At 42.3% G+C, this 23264-nt stretch overlaps 1 protein-coding gene across 1 annotated transcript in view; it reads right to left on the reverse strand.

Moving 5' to 3' along the window:
* Positions 1 to 17518: 17518 nt before the first annotated feature.
* LOC135203206 (peptide chain release factor 1-like, mitochondrial) overlaps positions 17519 to 23264 on the reverse strand; it is a gene marked incomplete in the record, with an annotated part of 74117 nt that continues 68371 nt past the window's right edge. Inside the window, 2 exon segments of the mRNA XM_064232959.1 lie at positions 17519 to 17919; positions 21977 to 22047. Of these exon segments, the coding sequence (XP_064089029.1) occupies positions 17769 to 17919; positions 21977 to 22047 (222 nt within the window).

Raw genomic sequence — 23264 nt, forward strand, 5'->3', positions numbered from 1 at the left:
GAATCAAAACTTTGAGATATGAGTTTGACAGTGTTCTTTGCACCAATGAACAAAGTAGTACCTGAAGATATAAAAGATTATTTTTTTTTTTTTAGAAATGTGGGATGTTGTAAAAGAAATGCTTTAAAGATATAAGAATTGGTGTTAGTGATACAAATGCAAAAGTTGGTAGGGACAATGAAGGTTGGAGGATGTAATAGGCAAGGAATGTCTGGGAAAGACTGCAAACAAAAATGGGGTGGAATGTATTAGTTTCCATATTGCAAATGATCTCATCATCAGAGATACTCTTTTCCAACACAATGACAGCCATATAGTCACTTGGACATTTCCAGTTAGCAATCATAGCAGTTAGCAATCGTAGGAACCCAATATCGATCACATAACAATGAATCGAGGGAAAAAACAATGAGAATGTTAGGAGCTAAAGAGGAGCAAATGTTAGCAGTGATAAATATATTCTCACCACACTAAAGCTGAAATCAAAAGTAACCAACAAAAAAGTTGACAGAGTACAGTGTCTATCTTTAATACAATAATGCTTTTTGAAATTGAATATTACGAGGTTTTTGCAACCAAATGTTGAAATAGATTTAGATTTATAGATTTAGAAATCATATCTAAGGAGGTGAAGACATCAGCAAGAATTGACTCACATCACAAATGTGTATCAGTCTGCTGGTAAAAAAGGTATTGTGATATGGAGGAACAAGAAGGAAACCTTGAATGATGGATGAGGCCTAGGATATGATACAGAATACACAAAAATAGGCAGAAAGGATATGAAGAAAGCAAAACAGAACAGGCTAAGAACTTAAGTCTAGATAGTGAAGTTAAATGAAACACCAAAAGTGATATGAAACGATCTAGAAAAACAGGTGGATGTTAAGTGGTATACGTGCTAGAGTGGCCCACAGAATTGTAGTTGAAATATCTATACGTGACAGGTGAACACCATACAAAGCAAGGGAGGTACAATAATTTGATTGATATTAGGATCAAATAACAAATGAATTCACTGTTTAAGAAGTGGTGGCATCATTAATATAGAAACTTAGGATATGGAAAGCATTGGGCAATGATGGAATCATTGCAGAGATGATTTCAGCTAAAACTGAAATGACACCTTGTATATTAACTGGACTATTTTATAGAATATGGAATAAGGAAACAAGTCTGATAATTTGGAATAGGCAATCATGGCAAAGATACAAAAAAAAAAAAAGACCTGACTGAATACAGTATGGTAACAGTTACAGTACCTATATCATTTACAAGTTCTCTTGAGTTGGAATTTAGTAGAAGAAAAAATGCTAATCAAACAAGTGGCTGGCTCAATAGGATCTGGATATCAAACAGAAACTGCATAAGAAAGCAAGATTCTACACTACATAGTCTTTACAGCCCATTACATTATACAGACATGACTCACAGAATGATAATCAAACGGTATTACATATTTAAAAGAGTCAGTTTATTTGAGAATAAAGCTTTTAAGAATATAGAGTCAAATATTGTAGCAGGGAAATTAAGGACAATTCATCTGTAAATGAGGCTATGAAGGGAAGATGAAGATGATTATAGCATGTCATTCACACCCACCTGGGGAGAATAATAAGTATTTGGTAGTGTCAGCCGGTCTCCTTTGGGTGCCAGAAGAGTTGGAAGACCCTTACTTACTTGGATGAGAACTATGAGATGGAAACCCCAAGATGAGCAAAGATTTGTGGAAATGAAAGCACAGCAAATACGTGAATGGCATAATTTTACATAGATCCTTTGTGTTGTTGTTTAGAGTGGCAGTGATGATGATCTTGGAAGTAAAATGATCTTACTTTTCAATGATCCAAGAATGGGAGAGACAAGTTTAGATTCAGGATTTATAGCTAATCATGATTAAAATTGAATTCATCAAATAGTACTGGTATATTTTCAATTATTGCTATGCAAAATAAGGAATTCAGCTTCATGAAGATTAAAAATGTCAAAGATGTCCAGGATCATCATATTAAAGATGCACTTTTCCTTTTAAAGAATCCTGCAATATTAACAACACTACTATACTAGCTATTCTTTGCAGATGATATAACTTACTTTAAAATTTTGGAGAAGTTGTGGCCTCACTTCATCAAGGTGTGTCAGTATAAAGCAACAGAAAACCACAAAAAAAGTCACACAGTGAAAGAAAAAGCTTCCCAATCTATTCAACTATTCTGCAAGTCAAAAAAGGGATTTTGACAAAGGAAAAATCTATTTCTGGGCGAGGACCTGTGTCGCCCAGTGAAATGCTCCTATAGCACTCATTTCTAAGGTATAAATAATGCTAAATATACAAGAGAAAAAAGCTATATGGAATGCCAGGGTTATACCTGGCTCGCTCACCCTTATAGGGTGTCGGTATGGAAACTGGGGCGTGTGAAAACCCCTACCAGAGGTCCTCTGCCAATTAGACTTCTCCTTTCCCAACTTCCCTCGCTTTACTGCCCGCTACTGCTACTACTAGCGACCCCTCCGCCATTCCTGAAAATAGCACCCAAGCTTGGGCCAGCTCAGGGTGAGGAAGAGAGAGGGGTGGGTTCATTGGGCGACACAGGTTCTCACCCAGAAATAGATTTTTCCTTTGTCAAAATCCCTTTTCTGGGCTTAACCTGTGTCGTCCCGTGAGATAGTAACAGAGAATTGGCCCCACAAGCTTGGCAATACAGTGTAAACAAAGCTACTGGAAGGAAAATAAAATCTTTTAATTGATTATGATGCATTTTAATAAAGTTCCTTATCTCTAAAGATCCTTAACTTACAACATCATATACAAGAGGTATATATATAAAAAACCTCTGGTATGACCAAGGTAATTCCAACACCAGGTAATACATAATAGTTATATACAATATAATATTGCTTAAATATGTACAATACAGAAGTGGGTTAATGTGCAATCCAGATGAAAGCCAAGGTACAGGGTAGGGATTACAAGCGAGGCAGGTAGGAGAGAAAGTACTAAAAGGTGGTTATAATCTATTAAGAATAGTCATTACTATAATAACTAGGTTGTATCAGGGGAAACAACGTTCCCTACTGCCACTGCTGAGTATTTAAGGGCCTCTAAAGACTTTAGGTAGTGGCGTTTAAATACTGTCGGTGATTTCCAGCCCATATATTTTTTAAGATCATCGAAGTTCATGTGATGAAAGTAATTAACTGAGGTAGCCACTGCCTGGATATCATGAATGTGTGGAACTTATTCCGGATTGGCTTGTTTAATAAAATTAAGGATTTGTTGTCTAATCGCCTTCAGGGAAATAGTTCCACCATTCTCTCTAATAAATAAAGGGCCTGAAGACTTTTTGGAAGTTCTATTCAAGTAGGATTTCAACGTATTTACAGGGCATAGAGATAGATCTTGTGGAAGGGGAACAATCTTCCACGGGGACCACCTATTCAGTGGGTTCTCATTCTTTGCCAAGAATTTTCAATCTGGTGAGATTAGAACTTCTCTGGATGGGAGGAAATCAATATGATTTGGTTCTCTGGAGAGAGCGAACAGTTCAGATATTCTGGCCCCTGAGGCCAGACTTACTAGGAATAACGTTTTCCTAAGAAGAGTTATATAACAGCATGATTCATTATCAGTGTCTGAGGCTAGTCTGAGTACATCATTTAGAAACCAGGAGACCGTATGAGGGCGGTCTGCTGGCCTCAGTCTGGCACAAGCTCTCGGGATAGACGAGAAATACGAATCTGTAAGATTAATATTAAAACCAAACTGAAATATTTTCTTCACGGCAGATTTAGTTGTGGTAATAGTACTAGCTGCTAGACCTTTTTCAAACAGAGTCCTAAAGAATGAAACTGCCAGATTCTTAGTCACTGTCTGTACCTTTGAGTCTTTTAGAAAGGTGGCTAGCTTTCTCACTGCTGAATCATACTGCCGAAGCGTAGATTCTCTTTTGTCTGATTCTAAGAACAAAGTATTTAGAAGTTCAATATTGGCATCCTTCTGTGCCACAAACTTCATGAAGTCCATAAAGTTAGGGCATTCTGAATTCCTGAGGAAGCTGACACAGTCCGAGTTTGTACTACCTGTGTCAACTTCGGATTGGGAATTCTACCAGAAGTGGGAACCAATTGCTCTTGGGCCAGTTATCTGTCCTTTGAAAGATCTGAGTTTGTTTAGAACTTTCATTAAGAGGTTTATGGGTGGAAATAGGTATATCCTCTGCCAATTGTTCCAGTTTATGGACATGGCATCCGTGGCGTGAGCTAGAGGGTCCAAATTGGGAGCCACATAACACTGTAGCTTGTGGTTGGATTCCGTGGCAAACAGATCTACTTGAAGGCCTGTTGGCAGATCCAATTGAATGATCTTGCGTTTAGGGACCATTCCGATTCCAGCGGAGTTGTCCTTGACAGTGCGTCTGCGACCACATTCCTTACGCCTGCTAGGTGAGTGGCTGACAGATGCCAATGGTTCTTTGCTGCTAGTGAAAAAACTGCTACCATCACATGATTTATGTGACTCGACTTGGAACCTCCTCTGTTTATACAGTGAACTATAACTGCACTGTTTAAAACTAGTCTGATATGGATTTTCTTGGCCGGAGATAGTCTCTTTAGGGTCAGAAACACAGCCATGGCTTCTAGTACGTTGATATGCAGCTGGCAGAATGCTATTGACCATGATCCTTGAACTTTTTCGTACTGGGAGTAGCCTCCCCAACCGCTTAGTGAGGCATCCGTGTGGACTACTAAAGCCAGCGGAGGAAATATGATATTGTTATGATACAATAAAGTTTGTTCATACTTACCTAGGCATATATATATAGCTCGTATTTTCTGAAGTCCGACAGAAATTCAAAAACTTCCGGCACACACAGTGGTCGGCCAGGTGGTTGAGTACCCATTCCCGCCGCTGGGAGGCGGGTATCAGGAACCAGTCCCATTTTCTATTCATAATTTTTATTTCCACTGTCCCCTGAGGGGAGGTGGGTGGGTACTTAATTATATATATCTGCCAGGTAAGTATGAACAAACTTTATTGTATCATAACAATATCATTTGTTCATGAAACTTACCTGTCAGTATATATATAGCTGAATCCCACCGTTGGAGGTGGGAAGGGACAGAATAGAAGGATTTTGGGAAACAAATGCATGCAGATGATTTACATCTTGGTTCCACCTGTTAGCATTGCTGGCTTCGTGGTTATTGCCACGTAAGTCTGCTTGTGCTACTAGAGTTGCCAGCGAGGTAGAGACCTATATAGCTGGTGCACTCCAGATGATCTGTCAACAGGGGCGAGACCACGACGTGACTAGACCATATTGACCATACCATGAGGGCTAAGAAGTAAAAAAAAATATATATATATATATATCACCACCTGACCAACCTAGCCAAAGTTAAGGTGTGTTAACTAAGGCTTAAGAGTTAAGAAGTCACCGTTGTCGGCGACTCAACTACTAATTAAGAGCTCTTCCTAACCATTTTCTACAGGATAGGATGAGTGGTACTACTTGCCCCCAAGATTGTGTCTGCAGACACGTATGGCCCTAGCGAGCAGCAGATTCTCATATGCCATCTTCACATCCCGCAGGGAGTGTGAATTGAACACAGAGTTGCTTCGCTAAAACATGGTACTCAGGATGTTGCCGAGTGCCATGCTCTGTTGAAATGCTTCCGAGGCCGCGCCCTCACCTCGTGAGCATTCAAATCAAAAGATTTCAAATCTTTGTGCCAACACAATGAAGGAGCTTTTTTGAAAGAACTCCTTAACAATAAAGCCAGGGTGTTCTTCGATATGGGCAAGTCTGGTCTTTTCGGAACACTGCAGATTGTCCGTACGACTTCGACTTTCTTGAGTTTTATGTAGATAAAACTTGAGAGACCTGACAGGGCACAGGACTCTCTCTGGCTCCTGCCCAATAACTTGTGCCATCCTTGATTCCAAGCTCCTGCCCAAGAACAAGACGGGTTTCCATTCTTAGGCCACAACGGAAGGCTTAGAGAACGCACCGCCTTGTGTTCTCTAATGCCAAAACTTCTGACGATGGCTGAAAACCTCACTAACCCTCTTTGTCGTATCTAGGGTGGTTAGAAAAGGGCCTTCCTGATCACGTGCAAGAAGTTAACAGGTAGGAGATGTTCGAATGCTTTGACATCAACAACTTCAGGACTATGTCTAAATTCCATATTGAAAGCTTCGATCTGGACATGCACAGTCAGTCAGTCTGTACTAAAGTCAGGTGACCGACCAGTTGACCAGTCAGACGCATCAAGGACAGCAAGGCTGTACCCTGAAGACCATAAGGCACTATTCTTCGCTGAAGGATGAGTGTCTGGACTGCCTGGGCGATTCAAGCTAAGCAAACCTTGGGGTATGAACGCAACCCAACGTCGTTAGCGAATCAATCCTGAGCCACTCCTGACTCGAGCTTCTGGTGCCAGGAGAAAGGAGCGAGGAGCAAAAAGGCGATTCAGTCCCGAAGGACGAATGCCCTGACAGTCCAACCTGGTCTCATGTTAAACGATCATCGGGGGTGTGTAAACGCAACCGACTTCGTCAACAGAAAACTCAGGGCTACTACTGTGTCTCCTGATCTCGCACGAGTGTCTGACTCCGAGAAAACAGGTGAGACAAAAAGTAGATGGTGAGCGAGTTTCGAGATTCCACAGAACTCAAAGATCGTGAAGGGCTTTGTTGTTTGACAGAAGCAAATCTCTGAGCCCAAAGGCCGTCAACAACATATTTGCGTATTCTTTAATAGTTGTGACTGCCAGCTTATCCCATTCTTCAAACGGAAGGGAAGGGAAGACGGCAATCTTATGCTGTCAACATCTCGATAGTCTGAACGTAGTCAGACTCAGAGCGGAGAGGTTATAGGTACCTTTCGTGATAAAGTAGACCGACTCTCTCGGAAAAGGTCCTTGGAAGGACGTGACCTCTGTGAATCTAGGATCTTGAAGGCCAACATGGGGCGATTAGCGTCATTGTCGCTCCCTGTGATGGTATAAATCATCTTATTACATTTCCTAAGCGTTGAAAAAGGGGAAAAGAGACTAAACATCCATCCCTGTTCAATATCATAGCGAAGAGATGTATGAAAGGACGTCCCTAAAAGAAAGTCTCCATAACCTCTCAACATACTTCTAAAGAAAGATTCCACTCGGAAATCAGTAGTTGCTGCCGTCGATCGAGACGATTCGTACGGACTTTTGCAATCCTGTAACGAACCTCTAGAGGATCGTTACATTCTACGTCTGTTGTTATAATAGGCTCTTTCTCGTAAACCCGAAAACAGGGACCGAGAGAAAGATACTTCCTAAGATATGAGAGAGCTGTGGAAGATCAGAGTTGATATGGACCACTGGTTCCAAAACCTCGTTTCCAGACTGGAGGGACGACAGAATTGCTTCCACTTTCTCTTTCAGATTATGATCCAGGACATCTGAAACCCTCTCCAGATGTCCGGCACCTTCTTTCTATCACCTCAAGTGATACTTAACGCACCGGAGAGATGTTCAGAATCATTCCTAGATCTTTAATAAAATTTCAGTTTCCCGGTAGGAAAAAAACTGTAGAGGTCTGAATTGCAGTCTATTCAGGGAAACAAACTTCTTTAGGAAGGAAATGGTCCCCAGCAAGCTCATCCATTCCCTCACACAGTATGTTTACTTCCCTAAAAAGGCTGCGCTTTGCCTAAGCAGGAAAAAGAGGCCATCATAATAGTGTAAATGTTGCGGTAGACTCGTAGTCCTATACCGTGCGGTAACGAGCACCGAAAGGAGTAAGAGATATCTCTGAGAACATAGTAAGGCAAAACGAATGCAATGTTTATTCATTCATGTAAGAAATCCCCTCAATCTAAGGCTAAAGTCCGTGATTGTAGGGCGGCAGAGATACAGTTAGTCAGGTCATCCCGCAGGAGAGAGAGAGACGTAACTGCCAGCACAGAGATACGGTTAGTCAGTCAATCCCGCAGGAGAGAGAGACGTAACCTACAGCGCATGACAGCGAACGAGCTTTGTACGCCTCGTTGGACTGGCGGAGAGGACAATGACAGCAGCAGCTTACGATTCGTCGTCTCTTAACTTTATGCCTGGGTTGCCAGCTACCCTATTCTACGAAGAAATAGGTCCGTAATTTTTAGCATAAAGAGACTCTCAAGCTGGTATATTTAAGCGAAACAGAAAACGCTAAATATATAGATGCGTTTGTGTCGTCATAACACTACCATACAACGGTAAAAGATAAATCGGAAACTCCTGGAAGGCTGCAGGGAGTAACAAAGATTAAAATGTCCTTAAATTAATAGACAATAGACCTCTCGGTGCCATCCGAAGAGGTAACTACAGCAAGCGTATATGACTTGAGCCAACCAGTAGTAAAATAACGCAAGGCAAAATATGATATTATATTGCAATAAAGTTTTTCATACTTACCTGGCAGACATATATACTATAGCTGAATTCGGAAATACAGCTACATACATATCTGACAGGCAAGTTTCATAAACAAAACTCAAGAGAATTGAAGCGGACAGCTCAAGCTTCTTATGTTATTGGACATAAGCGTTCATTGACGTAGTCTACAAGTCTATTTCTTGTACGAGTCTGCGAATGATGAATGAGAGCTCTTCCGAATCTTGTCAATAAGAGCTTATCCGCTTACGCAATATAAAGTTAATGAGAAGTTTGTCAATGAGAACTAACCCATTTACGGGACAAAGAGATAATTTGTCAATGAGGGGATACCCACTTACTTGACAAAACGATAGTATATTGTCAATGGGGGAAATTCACTGAATTGACAAAACGTAATCCAGGAAGTCGAGCATTTTATTTTCGATTCCCGTCTCAAACGAGGAAGGGGCAAGAATCCTGTTAAGAGACGGCTTACGACAGGTAAAGAACGACGATGTTCAATTCGGCAGCGTAAGTCCCGACTAGGAACTAACAAAATCTATCATCTGAAAAGCCCTTTCAGATGGGCTAAAAAAGCTTGCAAAATTATCCTGGGAAGAGGAAGAAACTCTCCAACCAGCTTCCTCTCCCGTATCAAAATTTATTGCAGTATGGCAAAGGAAGTCCTGTCTTGCGCTTTCCTCCTTTTGATGAGTGCCTTTGCAAGAATCCTACTGAACGTAGCCGAGAGTCCTGACGTGCAGGACGTCGAGCTTTTACATAACCCATTGCTGCCTTACCGCAAAGTCTTGACTGCGGTAGAGAAAAAGAGATCTTTCCTTGAGCTTTCCATTAACTCCATCCAATCCTGGACTTTACGAAAAGCAATATACTGACAAAGACCTCTATAATTCACGAAACCCGTGGTCTTGCTGGGTTTCGAAACCGAGTTGCCTTTTCACTTTAAAAAGCTTCCTCCGAAGCACTGCTTACTTCACATTCTTCGCAGGCGATGTAGAAGGGATCACCGAAGTTAGGTAAAAAATCTTTAGGCCCAAATCAGCTTGAAGACTTCAACAGAAACGTTCAGCCAGGCGACACCCACCTGGCGTGCGCGCTCGGCGTCCACTGACTAGCAGCGAGCATGCTCGGAGTCATTGGCGAGCAGCGAGCACTCTGGCTGCGGCCCGCTCGGCGTCCACTGGCGAGCAGCGAGCACGTCTCGGCGCGCCGCTCGCAAGCTCGGTTATCCACTGGCGTGCGCTCGGCCTCGGCGTCTACTGGTGCGCGCTTGGCGTGCACCCGCGCGCGCGCCTGGCGTCCATCCGAACGTCCCGTCCAAGCCGAGCGTCAAAAAAAAAAAAAAAAAAAAAAAAAAAAAAAGAAAAAAAAAAAAAAAAGCTGTGCAGAAAAGCGTCACGCTCCTGACAGGCGTCAATGCAAGCGAAACTGCCTTCAGGGAAGAGCATTAGACATCTCGGAGAGAAAACGACTGCACGAAGCAGTCTCAGGTGAAGGGTTGATCGTGTGAGAATACGCGGGGCGAGGGAACGCCTTCTTATTCTCACAGCAACAAAGCTAGGACGTCCGCGCTCAAAAGCGTCCTGCTAATATGACTTGCTTTCCCTTTTCTCGGTGGAAAGACGTACACGAGTTCAGGCGACGTTCGCCTTCTTACTTCTCACTGCAACGCATGACGAGAGAGAGAGAGAGGACGTGAAACGTCCTCTTCTATAAAGCTTCTATTTAGAGGGGCGCGAGTCCTTCCGAAAGCTCCAAACCCTGCGCAGGGAGGACGCTTCGGAGGACGAGAAGCAATCCTTCAGGATTCGTGCACGCACTTTGGCAGCCTGGGAGTAACTTCAGGTCTGCCGAAGGCACGTCAGATCGGTGGGAGTTCCTCGTAACCCTCCTTCGGCTTTCGACATGCTCTCTCCCTGTTCCTGGGAGTCAAGCAGAGGTCCCGGCCTAGAGGCGAAATAAGGCCGATCTGACGCACCCTCCACTACACAAGGGGCACTGTCACTGCACTTAGCCACTTCACTTTTGCTCTCCAAAGCCAGCACTTTCGATTCTAAGTTACGAATCGATAGAGTATCAGAGAAAGGTCAATACCCTCTACAGAAACTGTTTAGGGCCCGAAGGCAACATTACAGGGTTAGGAGTAACAACTACAGAAGTAGCACTTTTCACCACAATGATAGGAGAGCGAGCACCTTAGATTCCAAGATACAGATGGAATCTATAACGTAAAGGGCATTACCTCACGAGACATATTTATAGCCCGTAGGCCATACTACAGGGTTAGGCAAAATAGTCTACAGGTAGGTTAGCCTACCCTGACTTTGTTTACTGATTAATTGCGTACATATTGATCATACGTCTTCCTTATGGAATTAGACAAAGTCTCACACTCCTTACATGACAAATCTCAACAAAGAAGCAAGACACATAGCCCTCGTGCATATCGAGTGCGGAACTACCGAAGCTTTCGGTAGCCACACCCTATCTTAGCAGACCCTCTGAAACTAGCCTAACTAGATTCAGATATACAAAATGAATCATATTCAAAACAATTTAAGATAGCGTATGCCTAGCCACAAATCCAAGCAATAAATCAAAAGACAATTAGGATATTTAGCGGCCATGAAGTTTCCAAAATCCTAAGACGGAGATACTGAAAACAGGTGTTTCCAGCACCGGCGACAGAAAAATTATGAATAGAAAATGGGACTGGTTCCTGATACCCGCCTCCCAGCGGCGGGAATGGGTACTAACCACCTGGCCGACCACTGTGTGTGCCGGAAGTTTTTGAATTTCTGTCGGACTTCAGAAAATACAGCTATATATATATCTGACAGGTAAGTTTCATGAACAAATGTAATGTTAATGATTTTGCTAGGTTCATGACTTTTGTCCAAGGCCGGAGTCTCTTCTGCAGTATCGGCGGGATCCGGGAAATTTTGTCCCGGGATTTCTTGTTTGCTCTGGTCCGCCAAACCCGGTTGATATCCTTCAGTTTGGCTTTTAACAGAATATCTGTTACTGAGGCGAACTGAAGTGAGCCTAAGACTCTTTCTTGGTTCCTCCTTGAGAAACTATCTTGTAGCTTTCGCTATCTCCTTGCGTTTCTCCGGCGGGATCGACAACTTGTGTGTGGTCAGGTCCCATTGTATTCCCAACCACTGAAAGCGTGATGCCGGAACAAGGTGGGACTTCTTGCTGTTTATCTGGAATCCTAGGTATTCTAGGAATTCTATTACTTTGTTTGTCGCCCTGCGACATTCCTTGTCGCTGGTTGCCCAAATAAGCCAGTCGTCTAGGTAGGCTACTAACATTATCCCTTGAGCTCTTAATTCTTGTACTACTGTCTCTGCTATCTTTGTGAATATTCTGGGCGCTATATTGAGCCAGAATGGCATGACGAAGTCGTAAGCCTGCTCTCCTAGTTTGAAGCCTAGGAAGGGAGAAAAATGCCTTGCTACCAGAACATGATAGTAAGCATCTGTAAGATCTATAGAGGTGGTGACATGGGGAAGTAAGGTCCGCACCTGCGAGACGGTTAGCATGCGGAACTTGTCGCATTGAATGTATGAATTCAGATGGGACAAGTCCAGAATTATTCTTCGTTTGTTCGAGTCCTTCTTTGGATCGCTGAACAGGCGTCCTTGAAATTTCAAATGTCTGACCTCTTTTATTACCTTCTTTTGAAGAAGGTCTTTGGTATAGCCGTTTGATTTTGATAAAAACTGGTTGGTGGAGGAGGCCCTTTTATCCAACTCCACCCCAGGCCTTTCGATATTATGCTGTGGGCCCAAGTGCTGAATTTCCAACGGTCCCAGAAGAGGTACAGCCTCCCTCCTACCTGGGGATTCTCACTGGCTAGCGGAGGGCCTACTTCCCGGCTCCCCCGGAAACCTCTGCCTCTAGCGGAGGCTCTGCCGCTGGCTCTGTGCCGGAAGGCCCCTCTGGCTCTGCTACCCCTTGCAAACCGGTTGTATCCTTGAAACGCTCCTTGGGATTCAAAGGAAGCGTTGAAGGCTGGGGCTGCTGAGATGGCTGGCTCTGCAGCAAGACAAATTGCTGCTGAGGTTGGGCCTTTGAGGTGGAGGGTTGGTTGAGCTGGGCTACAGGAACAGCCTGTACCACCGCTTGAGTCTGGGAGGTCTGGAAGGATTGGAACTTCCTAGGCCTCTTTCTGCCCCTGGGGTGTACACCGGCGTGTTCAAATTTTCTTTTGGAAATGAGACCCCAGCGGACTCGCAGGTTCTGATTTGCCCTGGATGCTTCCCCGAGAACACCGTTTACTACGCTTTCGGGGAATAGACTGGCTCCCCAGATTGGAGCCTTAATAAGCCTGTTGGGTTCATGCCTGATGGAAGCATCGGCTAAAACGTGCTTCCTACAGTTTCTTCTGGCTACTGCAAAGTCATATACGTCACACTGAAGGGTTGCAGTAATGACTTCGTCAGGACTTTGAACATAGGTTCTTCAGCGTAGACTAGAGATGTCATCTCCGCCATAGTGACTGAGTTGATGGACCTACTCAGTCTGCACTTTGCCTCATAGTCCGCCTTTACCATAGCCTCTGGAAGCCTTGGTAGGCACTCACTGAACTGAGTGGAAGCACAGTCCGGATTGAGCTTCCCTGCTGTAAAAGTAGCTGGGGCATCTACCCAGCACTCTAGGTCTCCCGGGAAAAGCAGAGAGGTCAGGTCCGTCTCCCTGAGTTGAGGCATTGGCTTTTCATCCATTGCCGCTTGCAGGGTTAGCTCTACTACCTTTGATGTGCATGGTGTCGGGGTATCGTCCCCTACCACGAACATGGTGTAAGAACCTTTGTGTGGTGTCAACTTATTGTTGGCACACTCCCATTCGGTCAGGGTACGAACCCATGCTGATTGGGCATGGTCTCTCGGGTAGATTACGGTCTCCTTCGGGACCTTATCTACCCTTACAAGTGCTTCCTCCATTAGTCGGGCGTAGCCCGGGAAGGGGAATTGGAGACCCGGCGGGTAAAACTCGAAGTCTTCTACTGGCCGGGTCCAACATCCCTCGATTGTCAACATGCCCTCTGAAAACGGGGCATGAACTGCTAGCCAGCATGGGTTGTTATTGGTAAATGGCAGGAGTTTTGATGCGTCCGGCACCACAAAGGGTTGTTGTGAGTGTTCGGACCGGAGGAGTTCCGCCATCAAGCTCTCCTGGTTTTGCGGCCTCTGGGTCAGGGACTGAATGGACTGTCCCGACGTCTCTAGGCTGGAAATGAGCTGCGAGGAGATTTCTTGGAACTTGGTTTGAACCAAGTTACCCATCTCCTGCATAAGCAGTCTTGAAAAGGATGCTGGGTCAAAGCCGGACTCCATAGGTCTGGCTCTGGATCCTCAAGCTCTCGACCCCTGTTGTGGGGGAGTAGCTTTAGCCGAGTTCGCCACCGGCTTAGGGGCCGATGACGTAATGGCGGAGCTCGTTTTAGGAGGCTTTGAGGGCTTGGTAGCCTTCGGTAGGGACTTCTTAATAGATTTAATCTTAGGGATTACCGAGCACAAACTGTCCCTACGGTTTGTGGGTTTCCCGGTAAATCCCTGAAAGGAAGAAGAAGATTGGGATGGACTAAAGGATAGAACTTTAGACAGTCCACCACCTGCCTCACTTACCTCCCTACCTTGACCTTGAGTGTTGACGACCATCGGCTCATGGTCCAGGCTAATGGCTGCTACCTCCTCGAGGACTTCGTTGCCTAAACCCTCCAGCTCTTCCAGCAGGGCCTTGGTCTCTTCACGGATCCTGGCAATGATAGGAGCCGCCAAATCCGCCGCTACTGCTGCCGACAGCTTTGCGTTTGGGTAGAGGAGGGAACACATCTCCTCTGACAGCATGTAGGGCTGCTTGGATTTGACGTTCCTACCAAATCTGCCAACCTTGAGGGTTGCCAACGACGACGCCTTGAGGGCCTGAGGGGTCTGAAAGAGATAGCGGAATCAAGACCTATCCTAGTATAATGATTCCCGTATTACAAAATAAGTCAATATAATTCTCAATGTATCATTTATTGGAATGGTACCTACCGACTCATTAGTCAGATCCGTCACAAGTGCGTAACACACTTCGCACCCATCCGGGTGCCACACCAGTAGGTTGTCCACCTGGACCGCATAACCGGTATGAGACCTACAGACCTCATGTCCGCACGGCTGCTGAAGGACCGCCGTGCATGCCATCTCCTGACAGCGTACCATCTGTAAGTTTAAATGATACATGAGTATCACTATAAGGGTCTGCCGGAGTTATATCCGGCGGAGCATGAATTGTAAAAATAAAGTCACCGGAGTTGAATCCGGCGGAATGTGCGTGTTTACTAAATCTATTAATAATACACTATTACTTCTCTCTAAAAATTCCCGGATACTCCGAACCCTAATCTCATTCCCGTCATGATTGTTTTCTAATAAGATAGGCTTGGTACGAACAGAACAGGGGAAGGATAGACCTGGCCTGAATCTGCTCCCACCGGAGAAGTGCAACCCAGTATTCTGGAAGCGCCTCTCTTAGCTTTATTCCGCCACCACCGGAGTGGAAAGCAGAATCACTGACCGAGAATGTTGAAGAGGGGGAGTGATGGGAACTGTGTACATAGTATTCCGGCCCCAGAATACCCAGCGGGGTGGGTAATTGCCCGCCGTAGTAAAACGGACCGGATACATACCCTGAGGGTATGAAACTTAGACGAAACTAAAACTGCTAGACATCAGCTCTGTCTGTTGTCGTCCACTTCCTGACAGCGTACCATCTGTAAGTTTAAATGATACATGAGTATCACTATAAGGGTCCGCCGGAGTTATATCCGGCGGAGCATGAATTGTAAAAATAAAGTCACCGGAGTTGAATCCGGCGGAATGTGCGTGTTTACTAAATCTATTAATAATACACTATTACTTCTCTCTAAAAATTCCCGGATACTCCGAACCCTAATCTCATTCCCGTCATGATTGTTTTCTAATAAGATAGGCTTGGTACGAACAGAACAGGGGAAGGATAGACCTGGCCTGAATCTGCTCCCACCGGAGAAGTGCAACCCAGTATTCTGGAAGCGCCTCTCTTAGCTTTATTCCGCCACCACCGGAGTGGAAAGCAGAATCACTGACCGAGAATGTTGAAGAGGGGGAGTGATGGGAACTGTGTACATAGTATTCCGGCCCCAGAATACCCAGCGGGGTGGGTAATTGCCCGCCGTAGTAAAACGGACCGGATACATACCCTGAGGGTATGAAACTTAGACGAAACTAAAACTGCTAGACATCAGCTCTGTCTGTTGTCGTCCACTTCCTGTCCCGCCCCTAGGCAATTGCTATCATTATAATCATAGGTCTAGCTTAATAGGAGCATAACAGGGAAATTAGGTAAAACCTAGACCTGAATCTGATCATTTAAGGAATCGTAGCTATTGTCATTGTAATAGTCATGAAGTCTCTTGCCGAATCCCGGTCCCGCCGGAGCGGGAGGATAGCAAAGGGATAGGAGTCTGGGAATAGGGTGGCGAAAACACGGTAAACAACACGGCGTGTACCATCCCGACGAGTCATGTGGCCATCCAGTACTCGCCGAGGTGGACACCACCGGCATCATACCCACCGAGCGTCAAGAGCTATACCACTCCCCCAACCATCCGTCTTCCCCTCCCCCCCCCCCCCCCCCCCCCCACCCCACCCCAACCAGGGATAAGCCTCTAGCTGTTCTTACCCAAGGGTAGTGTATGGCGAGCTGCATCACCCCACTGAAGTGGGTCCAGGGGTAGGGAGGTCGGCGAGTGGAGTGGCTCGCTCGTGATCGGTTGGACACAGCAACCGGCCAGGTGGAACAACCCTTTGAGAAGCCGTGATCCAACCAACACCAAAGGGCAGAAGGCTTATAGGCCAACTGTCCCTTAAATTAGGCACACACTACAATTAATAAAACAATGATAATGTAATACAAGCGGTCCTGACGCGAGAGGGGAATAGGGAAGGGGGGGTGGAGAGAACAGGGTAAAGTCCGTATGAGCAGCTAGCCTAACCCTCCAAAATCAGAACACCGATCTGGTCAGGTAGGCCAGGGTGGCTCTGAGCAGCTAGCCTAACCCTCCAAAATCGGAATATAATCCCGATCTGGTCAGGTAGGCCAGGGTGGCTCTAAGGACATCGTACGTAGGCCACTATAAGGGCCAATCCACCCTCCAATATCGAATTTTGATCTGATCAGGTGGATGGCTAGCCCCCCATAGGAAAGCTAGAATACGTTCTCTAGTACTGGCTAGACCGCCCAGCCAACGAATCGGCTGGAAGAGTCAGCCCTTATAAGAAGAAGGATATTGGGGACTCCCATGCCTAGCCTACCTTCCAAAAGCAATTTTTGGCCTGGTCGGGTAGGCCAGGGAATAACCCTCACGTCAGGATACCGATCTATGTAATGAAAGGCATAAAACTCTTTGATCCAATGCTAAACTAAAGACTAGACACGACTACAATCAGTATGAGGAACTAATTGAAAGTCGTCATGAATTGTAATGAAACGCCGCGGGTAGCGATGCGTATAAAATGGCTGACTCGGGAGCAGCGTCATGCAGGGCTCCCACTACGTACCAACAACCAAAACATTCTTATAAATGGCATCGCTACCCTATAAAGAACAAAATTGATAATTGCAGTACTCAACTTAGATGAGGGAGTCTCCTGACGCTCAGACATCTGGAATTAAGCAAAAAAGGCTTCCTATGAAAACACACACGTGTAAGTCTGCACAGTGCTATTAAAGGAATGGTGGAGGGGGCACTAGTAGTAGCAGTAGCGGGCAGTAGATGGCCGTGGAACAGCCCCTCTTTAGAGCGAGGGAAGTTGAGAAAGGAGAAGTCTAATTGGCAGAGGACCTCTGGTAGTGGTTTTCACACGCCCCAGTTTCCATACCGACACCCTATAAGGGTGAGCGAGCCGGGTATAACCCTGGCATTCCATATAGCTTTTTTCTCTTGTATATTTAGCATTACGTATTTATAACTTAGAAATGAGTGCTATAGGAGCATTTCACGGAACGACACAGGTTAAGCCCAGAAATGATATTATTGTAAGGAACTGAAACAACAGTACAGTAAAATAAAATAATTTATTCACATAAATAAAATAGTTTGTCAAAATTAAATTTACAGTAAATTCCATGGCATTGTGACACATATTTACAATAATATTCACAATAGTAAGTTTAAACATCTGTATACAGTAAAATAAAAAGGAGTACCAAAGTATTCCATTTGTTTTCAACCTTGTTGCTCTGCAAACAGTCTTTTTATAAGTGAATTTTAAATGAACAAAATGTACTGATTTACTGTCATCATAATACTAACTTTCCCTACTATGATGAGCATTAAAGTTTTCTATCACTTCAAGCACATTTTCTTTGTCTGCTTCACTCATAACTTTGCAGACAAGTGTGTGAAGTAGATCTGAACCATCCAGAAGGGAAGGAAGATTATGCACCGAGACTCCAATTCTGTGAATATAAAAGATAAAGTCATCCTTACTGCATGAAAATTATTATTCTTATTATATTTTATTGATAGTACTCATTGCTTAGTACTCATATATAAAATTTCCCAGGTACAAGAATCTATTATTCTTTACTCTTAAATGTACTACAGGCTGCCCATAGTTACTGTCGCCATCGGTTGGCAGTGTTTCAGTTTTACGGCGCTTGTTAAATCTATTCATAACTGAATTGGAATGTAGAGTTTAAAGCCCCGTTGTCTGGTTATCGGTTTCTTAGGCTAGGTGTTGAGACAACCTAATAAAATGCAAAGATAACGTATACGCATCTTTTCCCCCGCTCTTTTAAAAAGTTATCCTTTACTTCGCTTTATCTGGTAGTACTGTATGTAGTCTTATATTACTATTTGTATTATAAAATACAAACAAACCGATCATGTTTTGGTTTGGAAAAATCAGCTGAGGGAGGAGGTAAGATTATTTCGCCGTATTTAACTCAATTCAGAGTAATTTTCTTGCTCTATTTACATAGCGTAAATTAATTTTTAGAAACTCTATTCATATGTGACAAGGTTATTTTTCTTTATATGAAGAGGTTTTTAAGTTGAAAATTATGTAAATAAGTGAGCTAGACTTGGTTATTTTTTTGTTAATAGATGGAGCTGTTGTCTGGTTATCGGTACATATTTCGGTACCTGCCGAAGCACCAAGAGACCCTCCTAAAATACAAACATAACAAATATACGTCTATTCCTCGTCTCTCTTTTTTACTTCACTATATCCAATAATAGTGTATGTAGTCTCATATTACTACGTATAGTAGTAATAAAATACAAACAGAACGATCCATGTTTTGCTTTGAAAAATCAGCTAAGGGCAGAGACAGGGCTAAGGCATAGTCAACAAGTCTAGGGCACCGTAAGGGGGATTCTGACGCCCGTACACTTTTGAATTTCGGTTAGAGGTGCATTTCGCTTAGTGTCGGCCCCCAACCTCTGGGGCTGCCTGTATATGAAATTTATAAATAATTTATGTATTTCTGGATATAAAAGGAATGAGCACAATTAGAAGTGAGCAAAACAAAGGAATTAACTGCTATACAGGATTCTAAAAATTCACTGGGATCATTTCAGTCAGCATTACCAATGAGACAGGTAATGCTGGCAACCTGCTGAGATAGAGTTTGGTGGAGAAGACCCTTTACCCACAATACTGTTACATCTTTAAATTCTATGTGGCAAGTCTGTCATCCGATAGACTGGTTTAGAACACATACTCATTTCTGTGTGGGAAGTCAAAAGTTATTCCATGTCAATACAGGCAGTCTCCGGTTATTGGTGGGGGTTCCATTCTGACGGCTTGATGATGAAGCGAAAATCACCGATAACCAAAAATCGATGATGTATGGCTCTTATGGTGCGTGCCAATAACCAGTTAATGGCACTTCTGTTAGGTACATATCAGTGCCAATTACCGGAAATTGTGTTAGAGGGGTGACATAAAACCAGATCGTTGATAACCAACTTCGCTATCTGATAACAAGAGACTGCATGTACATAGTTTGCTTGCTTTTAGCAGGATGACCCAAAAAAGTTATGCACGGATTTTTACACAAATATCCCCAAACCATGATCCTCGTGATAAACTACTGACAAGATATTGGGAGAGTAGGGATGCAACTTTTAAAGAAAAAGGACCTCATGGAGGGTGGAGTATTCAGCCTTCACTAAGGTTTGTGGTCTCCATTTGCTCTTTTTTTATTGTTTCTTGTTCCTTTTCCCTCCCTCCTTTTAAATTCTTACATGCCAACAAAACAATTCATCCTTACACCAATTTAGATCCTTAAGCTTTTCTTAATTTATCTTGAAATGTTCTTGACACTTAATGGATGCTCTAATCAGCTATCATAAACCTTTTTCTATTTTATCTGATATATATCTGATGAGGTAATGTACTAATAATTTCTGCCATACCTTAGATTGCTTTTCTCTATTCTTAATGTGATTACTGTAACTAAACGCTGATTCTTTTAAACAGCAGTTCAACCTTTGGGGAGATGTCTATCTAGTTGGTTCCTAATTTATTAAGATGAGAAAGCCTGTTTTCTTAAAAAACCTCAACGAAAACATGTAGCAAACACTATAATGAAATTGGAAATTATAAACTTTTTTATATACCTCATCTACTTATAAAGTCTGGGATCCCATATACTATATTTTCCCCTGATCCTTACAACCTTTAGTTTTCCATTTTTGAAGGCTAAGGTTTGATAAAGATTATTTGGTTCCCTGCCCTACTAGCATTCATGTTAAGAAAATATGCAAGGCAGTCAATAACTACATTCAATGCAATCATAATGTACTGCACAGAGTGAGGAGGAATTATAGTCAAACAGTCAGTTACTAACCCACATCCCTAATCTGAAGATAAAATAGCCCATGTTTTGAGCGATCTTATTTAATAATGATTATGTACCTGCAAAGGATTATTAATTTACAAAGGTACCAAAAGAATTATTTCAATGAATATGGTCAACAATAAACAAGCTCATTACAGGAATACCTTTCCTGGGTTGGCAATATTATACTCTGTTAAATACCATTCATATCTGTGTAGCGACAGGTAAGAGTGACAGCAACCAAAATTATGTTAATAATTAGGATCAGTAAGTCAGGTTTACTAACTGCCTTTTTGCAAATGGTCATTCAGGAATTAGGGGTACTTATAATAATGGATCTTTCTGTTAACTAGAAAAGCATTGTCTTCCTCTTGTTAATTCTATTCATTAATAAAATGGAAATATGCTTTTATACATAATCAAAAAAGCAAACATTCAAATGAAACATTCCTAAAACAGGCCATGAAAATACAAAGCAAGCTTCCACACAACAGAAGGACCATGTGTTAAAAAAAGAAAAATAAATTCAAATAGATACATACTCAGTAACCATCAAACCAATAATTAGATATAAAAACAGCAAATGCATGTCAGGAAAACTAAATCTATGGTGCATGAGACATTAAAATAGCATTACAGCCTTTCATTGACTTATGTGCACCAACATCAATAATACTGCTTGAATGACCATTCCAAATAATACACTGTTACTGATTATCAATCACACTCTTCACTTTATGATTATTTATGCCCTCTATTTTTTTCATTTTAGTGTCTGAAGTGTTTACATGTTTATTTTGGCTTGTAAAGGGTTTTACTTCATTCTGTACATTTAGTGCGGTTACCATATAAGGGTGTTCTGAGTATTTTTAGGGGAACTTTATTACCCAAAATATTCATGTGGAGGCTGTGGATAAATTACTGGGTAAAGCCCAATAACTTTTCTTTTACAGTTCAGCAAAACATCACTTAAATATAATTCTATTTTATTGACCTTACATATTTCATGGTTGTGAAAATACAGTGAAATGAATGAAAATATAAAATAAAATATAATAGGATGAATGTGCTCTTGAAGTTAGTTTGGGCATCATCATTTTTCAAATTTTTTCAAACTAACACAAGCATTAACTAAGATTATAAATTTCATGGATTACTGTCATTATATCTAAAGCCATTCAACTACAGCTGAAATTGTCATGCAGCAGCATAGTTAAAGCAAATATACTTCAAGCCGTACAGTTTTGTCTTAACTTTTGGTGATTCACTGTTTCTTAATATATTTCCTTACATTTTTATTTTTTACATTTTCTAGACTGCTTGATAGCAGTTATGACTGAATAATGGGAGCTGAATGGACAAGACATTACCACTCTATAAATCACCTGTGCAACTAAGTATGTATACTAACTGAAATTGACAAGGAAATATAAAACTATACAGTGGTCTTTAAAAAAAAAACTTGAAGAGGATGTTGAAGCACAGACTATGGACTACAGACTAATTTATTAGTCTACTGACACTTAATAAATTGCGGGGGGGAATTTGACCTCTGGCAGTCATGTAAAAATACTCAGTAATTACAACAGAAATTAAAAATTTACAGCTTTGGTTCTTGTGCAATTCTACATAAGGATTAATAGCAAAGCATATGAGAAAGTCTTACCTGTGATCAGTAACTCTGTCCTGTGGATAATTATAAGTTCTGATCTTCTCTGAACGTCCTTTGGTCCCAACCTAAAATCAAAATTCAGAATTATGCTGTATCATGAATGACAATCAGTGTGTAAAAATGGACATAATTTCTTTTAAATTCTATACGTACTACTATGATTCAATTCTATAGTTTAAAAACAAAATTAATTTTTGTCCATACATATATAAAAATTGCTTATAATAGCTCATTTCTTATAAACAGAATGGTTCCTGATACTTAATAATAATAATAATAATAATAATAATAATAATAATAATAATAATAATAATATGTGGCGCCGTGGCAGAGTGGGTTAGGTCGTCAATCGACAGGTTAAGCAACATTGGGGCTGGTCAGTTGTTGGATGGGTGACCGCTCTCCTTGGCGTTAATTCCTTGGGACAGCCTTTGAACCCCAGTTGAAGAGGATGACTGTGATAGACCAAAAAAATAAAAATAATAATAACAAAAGAAGGAGAACCAACCTAAACAAAAAAACACCATCAGCTTCCTAAAAAATACAGTGTACAACAGGAATACAATACTACTTACAAGCTCTGGAATAAGACTAGCAGAGGTTAACATCAGGAGAGGAATCTTTCAAGGCGACTCACTGTACCAACTACTACTCTTCGTAATAGCCATGATTCCCATGACAAAAGTATAGCAGAAGATGGATGCTGGGTACCAACTCAAAAAAGGAGGCAACACAATTAACCATCATATGTTCATAGATGACTTCAAGCTGTATCGTAAGTGGTAAAAGCATCAAGGAAATAGATACCCTAATCCAAACTGTAAGAATTGTAACTGGGGACATCAGGATGGGGCCTGGACTAGAAAAATGTGCCTTGGTCAACTTACAGTGACAAGGACTGAAGGGATAAAGCTACCTGACGGAAATAACATCAAACACATAAATGAGACACGATACAAATACCTGGGAATAATAGGAGAGGATATAAAACATCAAGAGATGAAGGATACAACAGGATAGAATATAAGCAGAGACTTCAGCCAATGCTCAAGTCAAAACTCAATGCCAGAAACATGATGAAAGATATAGACATATGGGCAGTACCAGTAATCAGATACAGCACAGGAGTATTGGAGTGGATGGAGGCTGAACTCCACAGCATAGACCAAAAAATTAGGAAACACATGGCAATACACAAAGCACTAAACCCAAGAGCATGTACAGATGGACTATACATAACACGAAAGGAAGGAGGAAGAGGTTTACTAATCATAGAGAACTG

The sequence above is a fragment of the Macrobrachium nipponense genome, chromosome 33 (assembly GCF_015104395.2).
Source record: "Macrobrachium nipponense isolate FS-2020 chromosome 33, ASM1510439v2, whole genome shotgun sequence".
Taxonomy (NCBI): Eukaryota; Metazoa; Arthropoda; class Malacostraca; order Decapoda; family Palaemonidae; genus Macrobrachium; species Macrobrachium nipponense.